The 21,567-nt window shown below is 46.0% G+C and overlaps 3 gene segments (V, D, J or C); all 3 read left to right on the top strand.

The window, feature by feature from the left end:
- The first annotated feature begins 2,043 nt into the window (after positions 1–2,043).
- LOC100720381 (immunoglobulin lambda constant 6-like) lies at positions 2,044–12,642 on the top strand. The segment is given in 2 exon segments: positions 2,044–2,203; positions 12,191–12,642. Coding segments are annotated over 2 exon segments (465 nt in total).
- A 1,053-nt stretch (positions 12,643–13,695) lies between these two features.
- Positions 13,696–16,949, top strand: LOC100720097 (immunoglobulin lambda constant 1-like). The segment is given in 3 exon segments: positions 13,696–13,709; positions 15,193–15,341; positions 16,494–16,949. Coding segments are annotated over 3 exon segments (483 nt in total).
- A 2,666-nt stretch (positions 16,950–19,615) lies between these two features.
- LOC134470666 (immunoglobulin lambda constant 6-like) lies at positions 19,616–21,356 on the top strand (the record flags this gene model as incomplete). The annotated part of the segment is given in 2 exon segments: positions 19,616–19,646; positions 20,899–21,356. Coding segments are annotated over 2 exon segments (351 nt in total), but the record flags the coding sequence as incomplete, so codon positions are not given.
- Between the last annotated feature and the right edge of the window lie 211 nt (positions 21,357–21,567).

Raw genomic sequence — 21,567 nt, 5'->3', positions numbered from 1 at the left:
GAGGGATCTAGTCAGGAGATCACTTATCAATCAAGGGGTCCAAAGTTTCCCATCAACAGGGAACCATGTCAAGACATGAAAATTGGAACCTGGCAGTGCACTTCTCAGGCTGCCACAGTGAATGCTAGCTAAGTGAGATACACAATACTTCTGGGGTCGAGAAACAGTCGTGTGAAGAAGCCCAGTGTGCCACCATATGTTAACCATCTCCTTCTCTTGTGGGCATTCTCTACTTGTCTGAAAGAGACCAGTGTTTCGTGCAGCTGTTCAGGGAAACCTGGGATGAGACAGAGGCACACAGAGATGATCACTGTATGTCCAGATGCATGTGCATCAGGTCCCGATACAAGGTTACCAGTACCATGAGGCTGTGAATTCATCCATTAAAGAGCAGACCACTAAAGGCAGTCTGCAGGATGAGGTGATTTATGATGGGATCAGGGCTACCACCAGGTGAGGATCAATCTGAATGATAAGGAAGGGATGAGTTAAATCAAGCAAAGGAGAAAAGACACGAAACTAGGCAGAGAATGGACATTCATTCATGAGAGAGGCTGTGTGAGATTCATTGCCAGACACAAGGAATAGGTTTGGAGCCAAGTTAGACTAGACCATGGCAGGGTGACTGTGTCAAGAGAGCTTCAGAAACAGTCCAGCTTTCAGGAAGCAGCAGAACCAGACCATAATCCAACCAGACCAAACTCACCAGCCTCATGTTATTGACACAGCCCTATGTGTACTGTCAGTCTAAGGACAAGACACACACTCATCTTCTGTGGGGGGTGACCCCTTATATGTACAGGCCTGAGTGCTATTTCTCAGTCTCTGGCCTAGCAGGGCTCACTGACTGCCATCTCTGTGCATTCAGCTTCCTAGCCATGTGGTAGCTGTGTTCATCAGAACTGACCAAGAGCTAGGCCCAGGCACAGACAGGACATGAAAGGACAGGGAACACTTCAGTAATAGCAGAGAAGACCATAGGTCCCTTCCATGTTTGCTATGGCCATGAGTTCACTACCCCCAGCCTCTCAATCAGAAAGCAAGTGAGGGCTTCAAATGTCCCTTAGCACTTGTCTGACACCAGGTCACAAGTCTGAAAGCTCAGACCACACAGGACCAGAGCACTGCTCCCGGGATCACTTAACAGGATCCATTCTGTAATCAAGTACTGAACCAAGACAAAGTTCTCCTTGAGTTTATCATAAGCATCTACATTGGAAAAATTTCAACACAAGCAAGAGACGGGGGAATACCAGTCTTTCACAGGGCCACCAACAGCTGTCAAAACAATAAACTTCCTTGATATTTTGATCACCCACATCAGAATCACTGTCCTTTTACTCTGTACTTTGAAGAAGTTCCAGATATCGTTTCTTTTGTTTTGTTTGATTGCTTGCTTTGTTTTGTGCTTGTTGTTTTATTTTGTTTTGTTTTGTGTTTTGGTATCAGCAATCGAACTCAGGACCTTGCACTTACCAGGGAAGGAATTGAACCACTGAGACTATTCCCCAGCCAACATTGCTTCTTTCCATCTGAAATGTTCCACTGCCTTCCTAGAAACATGATGACATAACTAGAATATGATTTTCAAATGTGAGAACAAATTACCAGTAATAACTTAGTATGTAAATAAACAAAGTTTCCACAAATATCTTAAGAGTCTTAGGTGGGTTTACAGTGTTATTGAATTGTGAATATCCCTTTCTGGGTAGAAGGTGAAATGACATTTCAAATTGTCTTTGCTGCAGATGTTCTCAGCCTGATTTCCCCTGCTAAAATTCCCAGCCCACTTTCCTAGCTCCTTGCCAGATGGGTTCTCCAGAAACCAAGCTGCTGGCCCCGGGAATGTTGATGGTCACTGCACGGCACATGCACTTAATACACTGAGCCTGAATGCTTCCCTCTGCTTCTCCTTTTCCTTCAAAGTAGTTCTTCCACAGAGAGGGTGAAAAAGGCACAGGTGGATTCCAGGGAGGCCATTCATTTACCAGGACAGGGGGCTCCTCCAAATGAAGCATTATGCCCTGATGCATCTCCCAGTGAGGTTTCCTGACAGTCATGCAAGACACACAAGTCCAAGGGAGGCTTCTCCCAGCACAGCTGCAGCAGGGGGTCAGGGAGGGGCAAGATCAGGAGAGGTTTTTGCACCAGTCTGTATCACAGTGTTGGGTGTTCGGTGGAGGCACCAAGCTGACCGTCCTAGGTAAGTGACCCCTTCTCCTTCTCTCTTGGTGCACCCATGATTTGAGATAATTTTCTGCTGTTTTGTGAGCTGCTTCTGTGCTTACTCTCAGCCTGGGGAAAACTTTCTCCCTGCATTTTGGCAGTGATTGCTGAGCACTTCTCTCGGTGTTGAGAGCTTCGTGTTTGTGTTAGCTGGTCATCAGCACTCCTTTCTGTCTCACCTCAGTAGAAGGGAATGAACGGGTTGAACAGCTAAGACTCATCTTCCTCTGTTGGTCTGTCTATCAGTCTTTCTGTCTCTCTGTCTGGCTGTCAGTCTGGATGTCTGTCTCATTGGTGGGTACCTCAGAAATACAATTTTCTGCCATCCTTTTTTTAATATGTGTCTGGTTCTCTGACTAATGAATTATGCCCAGTGAGATTTCTGAAAGGGTTTTCTGTAAAAAATAGAAAAAAGGGGGCAGTGAAGTTTTAAACACTGGTGAATTTAGAAAGACTTAGCACACTAAGGGCAGACTTTATGAAACCTTAGGATAGAGGCTCCATCTGGTCCCCTGTGCTGGCAGCTAAAGAGCCAGTATCAGGAACAAGGTGACAGATGCAAGTGATCCCAAAGCCTCATGGGGATCAGAAATCTGAGTCCACCTGGAAATTGAGAAACTTAGCAGAAAGATGGGAGAATGCTCTGGACTTCAGAAAGCAAAGAAAGAAGTTATAAAAGAAAAGGCTACAATGGGGAAGTTTGCTTCTCGAGCTCTGTGAGATACATTTCTCAGAAGAACCTGTCCCTGAGTTTACCCGTGAATAGATGCCAGCTATCCAATCTACAGTTTTTCTCTCTCTCTCCCTCTGTTTCAGTCTCTGTGTACTCGCAATACAACTCACAACCTCATGCTTGGCAGACACGTGACTCACTTTTAGACATGATTTAGGGACATCTTGCTCAGAGATGAGGTATTGGACTGGCAGAAAATGAACCACACAAAACTCATGATCTAAGATGAAGTCCTATGAGCTAAAGGCAAGATTCTCAATTCAGACTCCCGAGACCAGAAACGACATATGACAGCCTGCTCAGATGACAGCCAGGAAACCTAGGCTACAGAGACTACCAGAGGAAGGCAGTGGTCCTGGTCATCTGAGACAGGCAACTTAGAAAGGGCTTCAGGAAAGGTCAAAGACTGGCCGCTATCTAAGGATCTCGGGTGGTCTGTGGAAAGATGTCAAAGGAGACAAGTGGTCTCAATAGGTCAATCACAGAGAGTTTCTGTAGATGGATACAAATATCTACTTCACGTCTGCTGACTCACATTCCTCTTGTATTGGCACAGGTCAGCCCAAGTCTGCTCCCACAGTCAGCCTGTTCCCGCCCTCCTCTGAGGAGCTCCAGGAAAACAAGGCCACAGTGGTGTGTCTCCTGAATTCCTTCTACCCCGGCTCTGTGACAGTCAACTGGAAGGCCGATGGCAACATTATCACCCAAGGTGTACAGACCACACAGCCTGTCAAACAGAGCGACAACAAATACATGGCCAGCAGCTACCTGACCCTGACTCCCGACCAGTGGAGGTCTCACCAGAGAGTCAGCTGCCAGGTCACACACGAGGCAGGCAATGTGGAGAAGAGTTTGGCCCCTTCAGAGTGTTCTTAGCACCTCAAACTCAGGCTCTCCTCACGAGGCTGAAGTAGAAAGACTCTAAAGAAGAGTCTCTTTGCTACCCACCACCCCGCACTCCTGATTTTCTCTTTGAACCCATTATTGCTCAATAAACTGTCCCTTGTCGTCAGAAGTTCAGGTTTGTCTCATTTCTTTCATCCATGACTTCATTTTCAAATATCTCATGGATCTCCAGTAGGAACGTGGGTACCACTTGAATCATTGGATGGGACATCACCATGGAAATGCTCATCTAGATATCTTTTACCCTAAATCTACAATGTACCCTTGTGGCACCTGCATTATAACACATACAAGAACATGTCTCATACACCCCTCAATTAGTAGCTCTTCCACATGGACCCAATCTCCTCTCACACAGTATGCTCCCTGTGACAGGTAACCGGTCATGATTCTACTCTGAAAAGCCATTTTTCAAGAGTACAGGCAGTTGCCCTTTGAGATGTCACCTACCAGTCACCCCATTATCCCATTCTTAGGATGACTTCGATGTGCTGCTAAGACTGGAGTCCAGCACAGTAAACTGCCCCTACATGTGGCACTGCTATGGGAAGGAAAAGGAGACAAGCAAGAGGGAAGGTAGCTGGCCAAAGGACAGAGGTAGAAAAAAATTAAAGGTGTTTCAGGAGCCCTGTTTAAGGCCAGCGGCAGAAATGTGGAGGGAAGAAGGCACTTGAGGCCAAGGAAAGGATTTTACACAGAAAGAGGCTTCTGTTTCTGCTCCTATCTGAAGGATCTGGTCAGGAGATCACGAACCAGCCAAAAGGTCCAAGGTTTCCCATCACCAGGGAATCACGGCACGGAACAAAAATTAGAACCTGCCAGTGCATTTCTCAGGCTGTCACAGTGAATGCTAGCTACGTGAAGATTCACAGTAATTCAAGCATACTGAACCAGTCAGTATAAGGTAGCCGAACATGCCCACTTATGCTGACCATGTTCTTCACTTGTGGGCATTAGTAACTGCCACAAAAGGACCAATGTTTCATGCAGCTGCTCAGGGAAACGGGGGCTGAGGCAGACAAACACAAATATGATCACTGTATGTCCAGATAGATGTGGATCAGGAACCCATACAAGGTTACCAGTACCATGAGGCTGTAATATTACCCATTAACAAGCAGACCACTAAAGCCAGTCCACAAGATGTAGTAATTTAGGATTGGATCATGGCTGTGGTCAAGTGGGGATCAGGCTGCATGACAGGGAAAGCATGAGTGAAATCAGGCAAAGGAAAAACAAAAAAACACCAATCTAGACACAGAATGGACATCCATTCATTATCTGAGGGTTGCCGTGTGAGAGTCAGGGACAGACAACAAGGACTAGACTTGGGGCAGGGTTACAGCAGACCATGGCAAGGTGACTGTGTGAAGAGAGCTTCAGAAACACTCCAGCTTTTAGGAAGCTGCAGACAAAGACCTGGATCCCACGGGCCAAACTCACCCACTCTCATGTGGCTGACACAGTGCTATGTGTCCCTTCAGCCTAAGATCAACACACACACTCAGCCCACTCTGAGGGGGTCACCTCCTACATATACAGGCCCTAGTTCTATTTCTCAGTCCTCTGGGCAAGCAGAGCTCACTGACTGCCATCTCTGTGCATTCAGCTTCTGAGCAACATGGTAGCTGCATTCAGCAGAGCTGATGAATAGCCAGGCCCAGGCATGGACAGGACGTGAAAGGAGAGGGAACACTTCAGTAATAGCAGAGCAGAGAAATAGATAGGTCTCCTTCCACGTTCATGATGGCCATGAGCTCACAAGCTCCAGCCCCTCAATCAGAAAGCAGAGAGGGCTTCAAATGTCCCTTCATAATTGTCTGACACCAGGTCAGATAAGGACCACAGGACCACAGGACCACAGCTCAGACCACACAGGACCACAGCACTGCTCCCAGGGTCTCTTACCAGGATCCATTCTATAATCAGGTATTGATCCAAGATAAAGTCTCTCTTCAACTTATCATAAATTCCTACACTGGAAAATTTTCAACACGACAAAGAGACAGGGAAATACCAAAGATTTCAATGGTGCAATCAAATTTAACAAATTTTTGATTTATTTTGCTACTTTAATTCACTCAGAATGACTCCTCTTATTCTTGATACTTTGACAAATCTGCCAGACATCATTTCTTTCCACTTGGAAGTATTTCACTTCCTCTGGATAGATGACAGCGTAACTATAACATGATTGTCATACCTGTGGACAAATTATCAATAACAAGTTAATATACAAATAATCCAGGTCTGCACAAATGTCTCATATGTCCTAAGGGTCTTCATTGGTTGTGTTTGTAGTGTTGTTTCTCTGTGGATGTAACTTTCTGGGTAGGAAGATGATATGGTATTTCAAATTGTCTCGATGCCGGGGATATAGGCCTGATGTCTCCTGCTAAAATTGCCAGCCCGCTTTCACAGTTCATTGCCAGGTGGGCTTTCCAGAAACCAAGCACCAAGTCTTGGGAATGTCCAGGTTCACTGCACAATTCTCGACTTCAGTGAACTCTCCCCACATGGTTCTCTCTGCTTCATCTTTTCCTTCAAATTGCTTCTTCCTTAGACAGGACGAAAAGTGTACAGGGAAATTTCAGGGAGGCCATCGGTTTACCAGGACAGGGGGCTCTTCTAAGACAGTCACCGTGTACATGTGTTATTTCAGAGTGAGATTACCTATAGGCATGCAGGACACACAAGTCCAAGGGGGGCTGCTCCCATCACAGGTGCAGATGGGGGATTGAAGGGGGGAGGTGCACAAGGCCAGCAGAGGTTTTTGCAAAAGTCTGTGTCACAGTGTCCTGTGTTCGGTGGAGGAACCGACCTGACAGTCCTAGGTAAGTGACTCCTTCTCCCTCTCTCTTGCTGCTTCCTATCGTGTGACACAGTTTTCTGCTGTTTTGTGAGCTGCTTCTATGATGAATCTCATGCTTGGGACTGATTTTAACACAGCATTTTGTCTGTGGATACCGAGCTCTTCTCTCACTGTTTAGCCCTTCATGCTTGTCTTTAGCTGGCCATAAGTACTCTTGCCCTATCATTTCAGATGAAGGGACTCAACAGGATGACCAGCTAAGATTCATCTGCCTCTGTCTGTCTCTCTACCTATCTATCTGCCAGTTTCTCTCTGTGTGTGTCAGTCTGTCTTTCTTACTTGGTATGTGTAGGAAAGATGTGGTTTGCTAGCCTCTTTCCTTGGCCATGTCTGCCTTTGTATCTGCTGAGCTTTGTGTAGTGATCATTCTGATGATGTAGCCTGCAGTTTTATCACAGGAAAAACAGGAGAAAAGGGTCATTGAGGGTCTAAACTGCAGAATTCAGAAAGACCTAGAACAGTAAGACCTGAGATTATGAAACTACAGGTTAGAGGATACATCCAGTTCCCTGTGCAGGCCACATAAAGATACATGATCAGGAACAAGGTGATAGGTAGAAGGGATCTCCATGCCTACACATGGATGAGAAATTTGAGCCAGCATAGAAAATAAGAAACAAAGAAGACAGAGAGGAGAAACCTCAGGACCTAAGGGAGACATGACAGGGGAGATTCAAAGCTACACAAGTTTGTTCTTGGATCTCTGAACACTACACTGCTCAGAAAGACAATTCCATCAGTTTACAGATGAGCTGGGGCCAGGTATCCAAGCCACAGGTCTGATACGAGATGGGAGTTTGAAGCATCTTGTTTAGGGAGGACTCAAGGACAAGCCAAAGTGAACTTCACTGGAAGCCAGGCATGGGGTGAAGCCTGTCTTTTTGATGGGCAGGACACTGAGGCTGCAGAGGCTGCCAAAGGAAGAGTCACATCACTCTAGGGAAGCTACTGCAAGGGTTTCTATAATGGCCTCATCTAGACTACTGTTTAAGGTACTTGAGTAGTCCATGGGGGAGGATTTCAAGGTACTCAAGATGATCACTATAGGAAGAGTCACAGAGACTTTGTGTGGGTGGATTCAAAACATTATTTTTACCTCTTCTGACTCACAAACCTCTTGTATTGGCACAGGTCAGCCCAAGTCTGCCCCCACAGTCAGCCTGTTCCCGCCCTCCTCTGGGGAGTTCAACGAAAACAAGGCCACAGTGGTATGTCTCCTGGATTCCTTCTACCCTGGCTCCGTGACGGTCAGATGGAAGGCAGATGGCACCACCATCAACCAGGGCGTGCAGACAACACAGCCTGTCAAACAGAGCGACAACAAATACATGGCCAGCAGCTACCTGACCCTGACTCCCGACCAGTGGAGGTCTTACCAGAGAGTCACCTGTCAGGTGACACACGAGGCAGGTAATGTGGAGAAGAGTTTGGCACCTTCGGAGTGTTCTTAGCACCCCAAACTCAGGCTCTCTTCACGAGGCTGAAGTAGAAGGACTCTAAGGAAGAGTCTCTTTGCTACCCACCCCCCACTCCTGACTTTCTCTTTGAACCCATTATTGCTCAATAAACTGTCCCTTGTCGATCAGAAGTTCAGTTTTCTCTCATTTCTTTCATCAATGACTTCATTTTCAAACATTTCATGGATCTCCAGTAGGAAAGTGCGTACCACTTGAACCATTGTATGGTGGATCACCATGGAAATGCTCATCTAGACATCTTTTACCCTAAATCTACAGGTACCCTTGTGGCACCTGCATTATAACACATACCAGACATGTCTCATACACCCCTCAATTCTTAGCTCCTCCACTTGGACCCAATCTCCTCTCACACTGTATGTTCCCTGTGTGCTTGGTAACCAGTCATGATTCTACTCTGAAAAGCCATTTTTCAGGAGTAGAGGCAGTTCCCCTTTGAGATGTCACCTCCCAGTCACCCCATTTTTCCCATTCCTAGGGTGACTTTGCTGAGATGCTAAGCTTGGGGTCCAGCACAGTAAACTGCCCCTGCATGTGGCACTATTATGGGAAGGGAAAGGAGACAGCCAAGAGGGAAGGTAGCTGGCCACAGGACAGAAGTAGAAAAAAAATTAAAGGTGTTTCAGAAGCCCTGTTTAAGGCCAGTGGCAGAAATGTGGAGGGAAGAAGGCACTTGAGGCCAAGCAAAGATTTTTGCAGAAAAACAGGCTTCTGTTTCTGCTTTTATCTGAAGGATCTGGGCAGGAGATCACTTACCAACCAAGAGGTCCAAGGTTTCCTCTCACCAGGGAATAAAAGGAAGGCATGAAAATTGGACCCTGAAGTGCAGTTCTCAGGCTGTCACAGTGAATGCTAGCTATGTGAAGATACACAGTAATTCAAGCATACTGAACCAGTCAGTATGAGGAAGACCAGAATGCCCATTGTATGTTGACCATGTCCTTCACCTTTGGGCATTAGGTAACTGCAAGAAAGTGACCAGTGTTTCATGCAGCTGTTCAGATAAAAGTGGCCTGAGGCAGACAAACACAGATATGATCACTGAATGTACAGATAGATGCGGATCAGGAACGGATACAAGGTTACCAGTACCATGAGGCTGTAATTTTACACATTAAGGAGCAGACCACTGAAGCCAGTCCACAAGATGTGATAATTTATAATTGGATCGTGGCTGTGACAGGTGGGGATCAGGGTGCATGACAAGGAAGGCATGAGTGAAATCAGGCAAAGGAAAAAAAGACACCAATCTAGACACAGAATGGACATCCATTCATTATCTGAGGGAGGCTGTGTGAGAGTCAGGGACAGACAACAAGGACTACAGTTGGGGCAGCGTTAGAGCAGACCATGGCAGGGTGACTGTGTCAAGAGAGCTTCAGAATCACTCCAGCTTTTAGGAAGCTGCACACAAAGACCTCCATGCTACGGGCCAAACTCACCCAGTCTCATGTGGCTGACACAGTCCTATGTGTCCCTTCCGCCTAAGATCAACACACACACTCAGGCCCCTCGGGGGGATGACCTCCTACATGTACAGGCCCTAGTTCTATTTCTCAGTCCTCTGCCAAGCAGAGCTCATTGACTGCCATCTCTGTGCATTCAGCTTCTGAGCAACATGGTAGCTGCATTCAGCAGAGCTGATGAATAGCCAGGCCCAGGCATGGACAGGACGTGAAAGGAGAGGGAACACTTCAGTAATAGCAGAGCAGAAAAATATATAAGTCTCCTTCCATGTTCATGATGGCCATGAGCTCACAACCTCCAGCCCCTCAATCAGAAAGCAGATAAGGGCTTCAAATGTCTTCATACATAACTGACACCAGGTCACAAGTCTGAAAGCTCAGACCACACAGGACCATAGCATGGTTCCTGGGTCAGTTACCAGGATCCATTCTATGAGGTATTGATCCAAGATAAATTTCCTCTTGAAATTATCATAAATTTCTACATTGGAAAATTTTCAACACGACCAAGAGACAGGTAAATAACAAAGATTTCAATGGTGCCATCAAATTTAACAAATTTTTGATTTATTTTGCTACTTTAATTCACTCAGAATGACTCCTCTTATTCTTGATACTTTGACAAATCTGCCAGACATCATTTCTTTCCACTTGGAAGTATCTCATTTCCTCTGGATAGATGACAGCGTAACTATAACATGATTGTCATACCTATGCACAAATTATCAATAACAAGTTAATATACAAATAATCCAGGTCTGCACAAATGTCTCACATGTCCTAAGAGTCTTCATTGATTGTGTTTGTAGTGTTGTTTCTCTGTGGATGTAACTTTCTGGGTAGGAAGATGATATGGTATTTCAAATTGTCTCGATGCTGGTGATCTAGGCCTGATGTCACCTGCTAAAATTTCCAGCCTGCTTTCATAGTTCATTGCCAGGTGGGCTTTCTGGAAACCAAACAAGAAGTCTTGGGAATGTCCACGGTCACTGTACAGCCCTCGGCCTCAGTAAACTCTCCCCACATGGTTCTCTCTGCTTCATCTTTTCCTTCAAATTACTTCTTCCTTAGACAGGACGAAAAGTGTACAGGGAAATTTCAGGGAGGCCATCGTTTTACCAGGACAGGGGGTTCTTCTAAGAGAGCCACCGTGTACTTGTGTTATTTCAGAGTGACTTTACCTATAGTCATGCAGAACACACAAGTCCAAGGGAGGCTGCTCCCATCACAGGTGCAGATGGGGGATTGAAGGGGGGAGGTGCACAAGGCCAGCAGAGGTTTTTGCAAAAGTCTGTGTCACAGTGTGTTGTGTTCGGTGGAGGAACCAGGCTGACGGTCCTAGGTAAGTGACTCCTTCTCCCTCTCTCTTGCTGCTTCCTATCGTGTGACACAGTTTTCTGCTGTTTTGTGAGCTGCTTCTATGATGAATTTCACACTTTGGGCTGATGTTAACACAGCACTTGTCTGTGGATACCGACCTCTTCTCTCACTGTTTAGCCCTTCATGCTTGTCTTTAGCTGGCCATAAGTACTCTTGCCCTATCATTTCAGATGAAGGGTCTCAACAGGATGACCAACTAAGATTCATCTGCCTCCGTCTATCTCTCTACCTATCTATCTGTCAGTCTCACTGTGTGTGTGTCAGTCTGTCATTCTTACTTGGTATGTGTAGGAAAGATGTAGTTTGCTAGCCTCTTTCCTTGGCCATGTCTGCCTTTGTATCTGCTGAGCTTTGTGTAGTGATCATTCTGATGATGTAGCCTGCAGTTTTATCACAGGAAAAACAGGAGAAAAGGGTCACTGAGGGTCTAAACTGCAGAATTCAGAAAGACCTAGAACAGTAAGAACTGAGATTATGAAACTACAGGTTAGAGGACACATCCAGTTCCCTGTGCAGGCCACATAAAGATACATGATCAGGAACAAGGTGATAGGTAGAAGGGATCTCCATGCCTACACATGGAGAGAAATTTGAGCCAGCATAGGAAATAAGAAACAAAGAAGAAGGAGAGGAGAAACCTCAGGACCTAAGGGAGACAGGACAGGGGAGATTCAAAGCTACACAAGTTTGTTCTTGGATCTCTGAACACTACACTGCTCAGAAAGACAATTCCATCAGTTTACAGATGAGCTGGGGCCACATGTCCAAGCCACAGGTCTGATACGACATGGGAGTTTGAAGCATCTTGTTTAGGGAGGACTCAAGGACAAGCCAAAGTGAACTTCACTGGAAGCCAGGCATGGGGTGAAGCCTGTCTTTTTGATGGGCAGGACACTGAGGCTGCAGAGGCTGCCAAAGGAAGAGTCACATCACTCTAGGGAAGCTACTGGAAGGGTTTCTATAATGGCCTCATCTAGACTACTGTTTAAGGTACTTGAGTAGTACATGGGGGACGATTTCAAGGTACTCAAGATGATCACTATAGGAAGAGTCACAGAGACTTTGTGTGGGTGGATTCAAAGCATTATTTCTACCTCTTCTGACTCAGAAACCTCTTGTATTGGCACAGGTCAGCCCAAGTCTCCCCCCACAGTCAGCCTGTTCCCGCCCTCCTCTGAGGAGCTCCAGGACAACAAGGCCACAGTGGTGTGTCTCCTGAATTCCTTCTACCCTGGCTCTGCGAAGGTCAGCTGGAAGGCAGATGGCACCACCATCAACCAGGGCGTGCAGACAACACAGCCTGCCAAACAGAGCGACAACAAATACATGGCCAGCAGCTACCTGACCCTGACTCCCGACCAGTGGAGGTCTCACCGGAGAATCAGCTGCCAGGTCGAACACGAGGCAGGCAATGTGGAGAAGAGTTTGGCCCCTTCAGAGTGTTCCTAGGACTCCGACCTCAGCCTCTCCTCGGGGGGCTCATGTAGGACTCTGTGAAAGAGTCCTCTTTGCTACCCCATCTTCTCCTGACTTTCTCTTTGTAGCCATTATGGCTCAATAAACTGTCCCTTGTCGATCAGAGCCTCTATTTTGTCTCATTTCTTTCATCCATTACTTCCTTTTCAAACACCTCACAATTCTCCAGTAGCAAAATGAGTAACACTTCACACACTGAATAGTGCATCAGCTTAGAAAGTGCTCAGATAAACACCTCTTACCAGAAATCTCCACTGTATTTCTATGGCACCTACCGTGAAAACTCACACCAGGCATGTCTCATATGTGCCTCCATGCTTACCTCCTCCATAAGGACCCAATCTTATAACCGTGAAATTTTTTCCAAGTGCCATTGATAACCAGTCACAGCTCTACACTTAAGGTCATGCTCTGGGATAGCAGCAGTTCGCCTGTGAGATGCCACCTCCCTGTCACCCCCTCACTACTATTACTTGAGTGAGTTCCCTCAGCTAGAAGGAATGGGATCCTGCACAGTACACTGTTCCTGCCAAATGGCCCTGCTCAGGGAAAGGAAGGGGTCCTGCAAGACAGAAAGTAGCTGGCTGTGGTACAGAAGGAAAGAGAAATTAAGAGGGTCATGGGAGCCCATTTTAGACAAAACACCAAAATGTGGAGGGAAGAAGGTATTTGAGATTAAAAAAGGTTTTGGTAGAAAAAGATCCTTCTATATCTGCTTTTATCTGAGGGATCTCTCAGGAGATCACTTATCAGCCAAGAGAGCCAAAGTTTCCTATCATCAAGGCACCACTTTAAGGCGTGAAAAATGGAACTTGCAAGTCCTTGTCTCAGGCTTTCACAATGAATAACAATGAAATGAAAATACACAATAATTCTGGGGTCAAAAAGCAGTCAATATGAGGAAGCCAACCATACCCACCATATGTTGACCATCTCCTTCAACTTTGAACATTCTGTAACTACCAGAAAGGGACCAATGATTCATGCAGCTGTTCAGGGAAACATGGCCTCAGCAGGAGGCCCAGAGAGGTGATCACTGTCTGTCTAAACCATGAGGATCAGGTTCAAGGTTGCTGGTAGCATGACGCTATCATTTCATTCATTAAGGAGCATATCACAAAAGCCACTCAGTAGGACAACATCATTTATGATTGGTTCATGGCCACAGCCAGGTGAGGATCGCCTGTATGACAAGGAAGATGTGAGTGAAATCAGGCAAAGGAGAAAAGACACCAATATAGAAACAGAATGGACATTCATTCATTATCTGAGAGAGGCTATGTGAGAGTCGGGGCCAGACAGCAGGACTAGAGTGGGGCTGGGTCCCGAGATCTTCAGGAAACAGATAGACTGCAGCTTCAGTCCAACCTTCAGGAAGCTACAGACCCAGACCTCAATCCCACCAGGCCAAACTCTCACACTCTCATGTGATTGACACAGCCCTATCTGTACGCTCAGCCTAAGGTCAAGACACACACTCTCGGGCTCCTGCTGGGATGACCTCCAATATGTACAGGTCGAGTACTATTTCTCAGTCCTATGGCTAGCTGAGATCACTGACTGCAATCTCTGTGCATTCAGCTTCTGAGCAACATGGTAGCTGTGTTCAGCAGAGCTGAGGAAAAGCCAGGAATAGTCACAGACAGGACTTGAAAGGAGAGGAAACACTTCAGTAATAGAGCAGAGAAATAGATAGGTCTCCTTCCACATTCATTTTGGCCATGAGCTCATACCCACCAGCCTTTCAATCAGAAAGCAGATGAGGGCTTCAAATGTCCCATAACACTTGCCTGATACAAGGTCACAAGTCTGAAAGTTCAGCCCGCACAGGACCACAGTAATGCTCTCTGGGTCAGTCCATTCAAAGATGGATTGGGTACTGACCCAAGAAAAAATTCCTCTTGATTTTAGCACAAATTTCTATACTCAAAAACTATCAACACAACCAAGAGACCGTGGAATTCGAAAACCCTTCCATGGTACCATCAACACCTGGAAAATTAATGCATTTTGTTGACATTTTAATTCACCTACATCAGAATGACTCTTTTTTTACTTGATACTTTAAAGAAAGTTCCAGATATTACTTCTTTCCACCATTATTTAAGGAAATATTACATGAGGAAATATTTTGCTTCCTTCTGGAAAGAGGAGAGCATAACTGTGATAACTGATTATAAAACCTAAGCACAAACTATCAATCATAACATATAAATAATCCAGGGCTCCACAAATTTCTCACAAATGTCCTAAGAGTCTTTCTTAGTGGGGTTAGCCGTGTTGTTTCTCTGTGGATGCATACTTCCAGGCAGGAAGAGGAAATGACATTTCAAATTGCATTTGCTGTGGGTGTTCTTATCATAAAGTCACCTGCTAGAATTCCCAGGCTAGTTTCATTGTTCCTTGCCAAGTGAGCTTTCAAGAAACCAACCTGCTGGTCCTGGCAATGTCCACATTACTGGACACCCCCTAGACTCAGTGAAGTGTCCCAACATGTTTCCTGCTGTTTCTCTTTTCCCTTCAAATTAGTTGTTACATAGAGAGGATGAAAAGTGTACAGACAACTATCAAGGGGGCCATCGGTTTATTAGGACAGAGGGCTCTTCGAATAGAAGCAAAATGCATTTCAAGCATCTCACAATAACTTTCCTACAGTTATACAGGACACATAAGACAAAGAGAAGCTGCTCCCAGCACAGCTGCAGCTGGGGGTCAGGGAGGGGCAAGGTCAGGAGAGGTTTTTGCACCACTCTGTGTCACAGTGTGTTATGTATTCGGTGGAGGAACCAAGCTGACCGTCCTAGGTAAGTGACTTCTGCACCTCTCTTTTGCAACCCATAATTTGAGATGATTTTCTGCTGTTTTGTGAGCTGCTGCTGTGCTGAGGCTCAGCCTGGGCTCAGACTTTCTCCCAGTATTTTGGCTGTGGATGCTGACCTCTTCTCTCCCTGCTCAGACCTTCATGCTTGCCTTAGCTGGTCAGCAGCGCTCCATCCTCCTCAACGCAGAACAAGGGACTGAACAGGATGACCAACTAAGGCTCATCTGTTTACGTCTATCTCTCTGTCTGTCTCTCTGTCAGTTTCGGTGTGTGTGTCAGTTTGTCTATCTTAGTTGGTGCATGTATGAAGGATATAGTTTTCTACCCTCTTACCTTGGCCATGTCTGTCTGTCATTCTGATAAGCTTTGTGCAATGTACATGCTGATGATGCAGATTGCAGCTTTATCATGAGAAACAAGAGAAAAGGGACAGTGAGGGTCTGATCTGGCAAGTTTAAAAAGACCTAGAACAGTAGGGTTGAGATTACAAATTCACAATTTAGAGGATACATCCAGTTCCTGTGGGGACAACTAAAGATCCAGATTCAGGAACAAGGTGAGAAGTAGAAGGGATCCCCATGTCTAAACACAGATTAGGACTCTGAGGCAATTTATGGATTAATAAACTTTGAAGAAAGGTTAGAGAAAACTCATGAGTTAAGGGAGCCAGGAAAGACAGATTAAAAGCTACACAAGTTTGCTCCTGGGTCTCTGCACCCTACACTGCTCAGAAACACTATTCCATGAGTTTATAGATGAGCTGTATCCAATCCACAGTCTGATATCAGACTGGAATTAGAAACATCTTGTTTACAAAGGACATAACAAAAGGACAAAGTGAACTTCACCGGAGCCAGGCCTGGGGTGAAGCCTGTCCTTTTGACAGGCAGGGCGCTCAGGCTGCAAAGGCTGCCAAAGGAAAGTGGGTCACATCACTCAAGGGATGCTATTTGGGAAGGGTTTCTCGAATGGTCCAAGCTAGGTCTCTCTTTAGGGATCGTAAGTGGTCCATTGAGGAGGATTTCAAGGTGCTTAAGATGATCACTATAGGAACAGTCACAGAGACTTTGTGTGGGTGGATTCCAAACATCACTTTTACCTCTGCGAAGTCACAATTCCTCTTGTATTGGCACAGGTCAGCCCAAGTCTGCTCCCACAGTCAGCCTGTTCCCACCCTCCTCTGAGGAGCTCCAGGACAACAAGGCCACAGTGGTGTGTCTCCTGAATTCCTTCTACCCTGGCTCCGTGACAGTCAACTGGAAGGCCGATGGCAACACTATCACCCAAGGTGTGCAGACCACACAGCCTGTCAAACAGAGCGACAACAAATACATGGCCAGCAGTTACCTGACCCTGACTCCCGACCAGTGGAGGTCTCACCAGAGAGTCAGCTGCCAGGTCACACACGAGGCAGGCAATGTGGAGAAGAGTTTGGCCCCTTCAGAGTGTTCCTAGGACCCCGACCTCAGCCTCTCCTCTGGCGGCTGAAGTAGAAGAACTCTGAGAAAGAGTCTCTTTGCTACGCCCCCCCTCTCCTGACTTTCTCTTTGAACCCATTATTGCTCAATAAACTGTCCCTTGTCAATCAGAAGTTCTGCTTTGTCTCATTTCTTTCATCCATGACTTCATTTTCAAATACCTCACAGTTCTCCAGTAGGAAACTGGGTACCATTGAACCACTGCACAGCACATCACCTTGGAAAGTGCTCAAGTAGACATCTCTCATCCTAAGCCTCCACTGTACCTCTGAGGCACCTCTCTTGCATCCCACACCAAGCATGTCTAATACGCTCCTCCATTCTTCTGTCCTACGTAAAAACCCAATCTTCTACCATGCAATTTGTCCCAAGTGCCTTTGATAACCAATCACACGTCTACTGTTAAGGTCATGCTTTCGGATAGGGGCAGTTTCCATGGGAGATGCCACCTCCCAGTCACCCCCTCACTACTACTCCTAAAGTGGCTTCCCTAAGCTGGTAGGACTGGCATGCAGCACAGTAAACTGTTCCTGCAAAATGGGCTTGCTAGAGGAAGGGAAGGGGGACCAGCAACAGAGAAGGTCCTGGCCATAGTACAGAAGTAAAGAGAAATTAAGAGTGTCTCATGAGTCCTGTTTCAAGCAAGAGGCAGAAATGTGGAAGGAAGAAGATACTTGAGGCCAAGAAAAGGATTTTGCAGAAAAAGAGCTTCTCTTTCTGCTGTTATATGAGGGATCTACACAGGAGATCACTTATCAGCCAAGGGGTCCAAAGTTTCCCATCACCAGGGAACGATGGGAAGGCATGGACAATGGTACCTGAAAGTGCATTTCTCAGGCTGTCACAGTGAATGCTTGCTAAGTGAACGTACAGAATAATTCTGTGGTCGAGAAGCAGTCAGTATGAGGAAGCCCAGTGTGCCCACCATATGTTGATTATCTCCTTCACCTGTGGGCATTCTGTAATTGCCTGAAAGAGACCAGTGTTTCATGCAAGCTGTTCAGGGAAACCTGGGCTGAGGCAGAGGCACACAGAGGTGATCACTGTATGTCCAGGTACATGTGGTTCATGTCCCAATACAAGGTTCCAAGTACCATGAAGCTGTGATTTCACCCGTTAAGGAGCAGACTACAAAAGCCAGTCTGTAGGATGAGATAATTTATGATTGGATCATGAATAGAGCCAGGTGAGGATCAGTCTGCATGACAAGGAAGGCATGAGTGAAACTGGGCAAAAGAGAAAAGACACCAATCGAGACACAGAATGGACATGCATTCATTATCTAAGGGAGGCTGTGTAAGAGTTAGGGCTAGACACAAGCAATAGATTTGGAGGCAGGTTAGAATAGACCTTGGCAGGGTTACTGTGTCAAGAGAGCTTCAGAAGTACTCCAGCATTCAGGGAGCTACAAATGCAAACTTCAATCCCATCAGGGCAAACTCACCACTCTCATGTGACTGACACAGTCCTATGTGTACCTTCAGCCTAAGGTCAAGACACACACTCAGGCCCCTGCTGGTGTGACCTCCTACATGCACAGGCCCGAGTACTATTTCTCATCCTCTGGGCTAGCAGAGTTCACTGACTGCACTCTCTGTTCATTCAGCTTCTGAGCAACATGGTAGCTGCATTCAGCAGAGCTGAGGGAATAACCAGGCCCAGGCACAGACACTTGGGTAATAGCAGAGCAGAGAAACAGATAGGTATCCTTCCACATTCATGGTGGCCATGAACTCACAACCTCCAGCCTCTGAATCAGAAAGATTCAGATGAGAGCTTCAAATGTCCCCTAGCACTTGTCTGATACTGGTTCACAAGTCTGAAAGCTCAGACCACACAGGATCACAGCACTCCACCTGGGGTCCATTACCAGGATCCATTTGCTAGTTCGGTAGTTACCCAAGATAATTTATCATAAAATAAATTAAATAAATAAATATTTAATTCATCATAAATTTCTACATTGGAAATTTTCAACACAAACAAGAGGCAGGACCAAAGACTTCTATGGTGTCATCTACAGCTGTCAAATTAATGAATTATTTTTATATTTTAATTCATCCACATCAGAATGTCACTTCTTTTACTTGATACTTTGAAGAAAGTTCCAGTTATTACTTCTTTCTACTTGGAAAAATTCTACTTCCTTCCCAGAAAAATGATAGCATAACTATATTATGATTGTCAAACCTAAGGACAAATTATCAATAATAATATAAGCAGTCCAAGTCTCCACAAATCCTTCACAAATGTCCTAAGACTTTTCGTTACTTAGGTTTGCAGTGTTATTTCTCCGTGGATGTACCCTTCTGGGTAGAAAGATGAAATGACATTTCAAATTGTGTTTGCTGCAGATATTCTTGGCCTGATGTCATTTGCTAGAATTCCCAGCCCACTATCTCAGTTCCTTGTCAGGTAGGCTCTCCAGAAACCAAGCTGCTGGTCCTGGGAATGTCCAGGGGCATTGCACAGCCTTCAGCCTCCATGAACTCTCCCTGCCTGCTACCTTCTGCTTCTGCTTTTTCTTCAATGTAGCTCTTCCATAGAGAGGATGAAAAGGATACAGGTGAATTTTAGGGAGGCATTCATTTACTAGGTAAGGGGGCTCTTCCAAGAGAGGCACCGTGCAGCTGAGGCATCTCCCAGTGACTTTCCCTATAGTCACCCTGGACACACTGGTCACAGAAAGGCTACTTGCCACACAGCTGCAGCTGGGGGCCAGGGAGGGGCAAGGCCAGGAGAGGTTTTTGCACCAGTCTGTGCCACAGTGTGATACGTATTCGTTGGAGGGACCAAGGTGACCGTCCTCGGTAAGTGATGCCTTTTCCTCTCTCTTGGTACACCTATGATTTGAGATATTTTGCTGCTGTTTTGTGAGCTGCTTCTGTCTGTGTCTCAGCCTGGGTTCAGACTTTGTCCCAGCATTTTGGTTGTTGGTCCTGACCTCTTCTATCCCTGCTTATTCCTTCATGCTTGCCTTAGCTGGTCATTAGCAATCCTTTTCCTCTAAGCTGTGAGGTAAGGACTAAACAGAATGAATGACAAAGTCTCATTTTTCTAACACTGTCTTCGTTTCTGTGTGTGTCCGTTTCTATCCATTTCTCTGCCTGCCTGCCTGGCTGCCTATCTCTGTCTGTCAGTCTGTCCTACTCCATGGATGGGTATCTCAAAAGTACATTTTTCTATCTTCCTTCATTTGCCATGTCTGTCCATCTATCTTATCTGTCTGTCAGATGAGTTTTGTGAGTGTGTAAACTGAGGTCCTATCACACAAAAAATGGATTAAAAGTGACACAGATGTGAGGCCTGGTGAATTTAGAAAGACTAGAGTACTAAGGGCTGTGGTTAGGAAAGGACAGGATAGAAGCTCAAGTCTGTTTCCTGTGCTGGCCGCTAAGGATCCAACATCAGGAGCAGGTGAGAGTAGAAGTGATCCCCAACCCACTAAGGGGATCAGAACTCTGAGCCAAAATGGGAACTGAGAAACTTAGAGAAAAGAAGGGAGAAATCTCTAGACCTAAGGGAGCCAAGACAGGAGTGATTAAAGTCTATAGTTATAAAGTGAGCTCCTCAGTCTCTGCGAGATGTGCTTCTCAGAAGAACCAGTCCCCGAGTTTACAGATGAGCAGGTATAAGGTATTCAATCCACAAGTCTGACATTTAGACCACGGTTAGAGACATCCTGTTCAGACAGGGGAAAAGTGAACTGCAATGGAGGGCTGACCTGATGTGAAGCCTTGTGAATTAAGGCAAGATTCTAGACTCAGATGCCAGAGAACAGAGGGAACACATCACAGCCTGCACTTTTGACAGTCAGGATGCTGAGGATGCAGAAGCTGCCTACAGGAAGGGAGTGGTTGTGGTCACCTTAGAGAAGCAACTTGGGAAAAGTTTCAGGAAAGCTCAAAGGCTGACTGCTATCTAAGGATCTCAGGTGGTCAGTGGAGGAAGGTCTCAAGAAACACAAATGGTCTCAATAGGTCAATCACAGAGAGTTTCTATAGATGGATACAAATATCTACTTCACCTTTGCTGACTCACATTCCTCTTGTATTGGTACAGGTCAGCCCAAGTCTGCCCCCACAGTCAGCCTGTTCCCGCCCTCCTCTGAGGAGCTCCAGGACAACAAGGCCACAGTGGTGTATCTCCTGAATTCCTTCTACCCCGGCTCTGCGAAGGTCAACTGGAAGGCAGATGGCACCACCATCAAACAGGGCGTGCAGACCACACAGCCTGCCAAACAGAACGACAACAAATACATGGCCAGCAGCTACCTGACCCTGACTCCCCACCAGTGGAGGTCTCACCAGAGAATCAGCTGCCAGGTCGAACACGAGGCAGGCAATGTGGAGAAGAGTTTGGCCCCTTCAGAGTGTTTCTAGGACCCCGACCTCAGCCTCTCCTCTGGGGGCTGAAGTAGAAGGACTCTAAGGAAGAGTCTTCTTTGCTACTCCCCCCCCACTCCTGACTTTCTCTTTGAACCCTTTGTTGCTCAATAAACTGTCCCTTATTAATCAAAAGTTCTGCTTTGTCTCATTTCTTTCATCTGTGACTTCATTTTAAAAACCTCCAGTAGGAAAGTAGATACCACTTAAAGCATTGCATGGTGCATCATCCTAGAAAGTGCTGAGCTAGACATCTATTTCCCTAAATCTCCACTGTACCCCCTGAGGTGCCCACCTTGCAACTCACTCCAGGCATACCTCATATGCTCCTCAATTCTTGTCTCCT

This window comes from Cavia porcellus, unplaced genomic scaffold, assembly GCF_034190915.1.
Source record: "Cavia porcellus strain 051 isolate PalLab524CR breed Dunkin Hartley unplaced genomic scaffold, mCavPor4.1 scaffold_16, whole genome shotgun sequence".
Classification (NCBI taxonomy): Eukaryota; Metazoa; Chordata; class Mammalia; order Rodentia; family Caviidae; genus Cavia; species Cavia porcellus.
The sequence above is the reverse complement of the archived record's forward strand: the minus strand, read 5'-3'. Positions and strand labels throughout refer to the sequence as shown.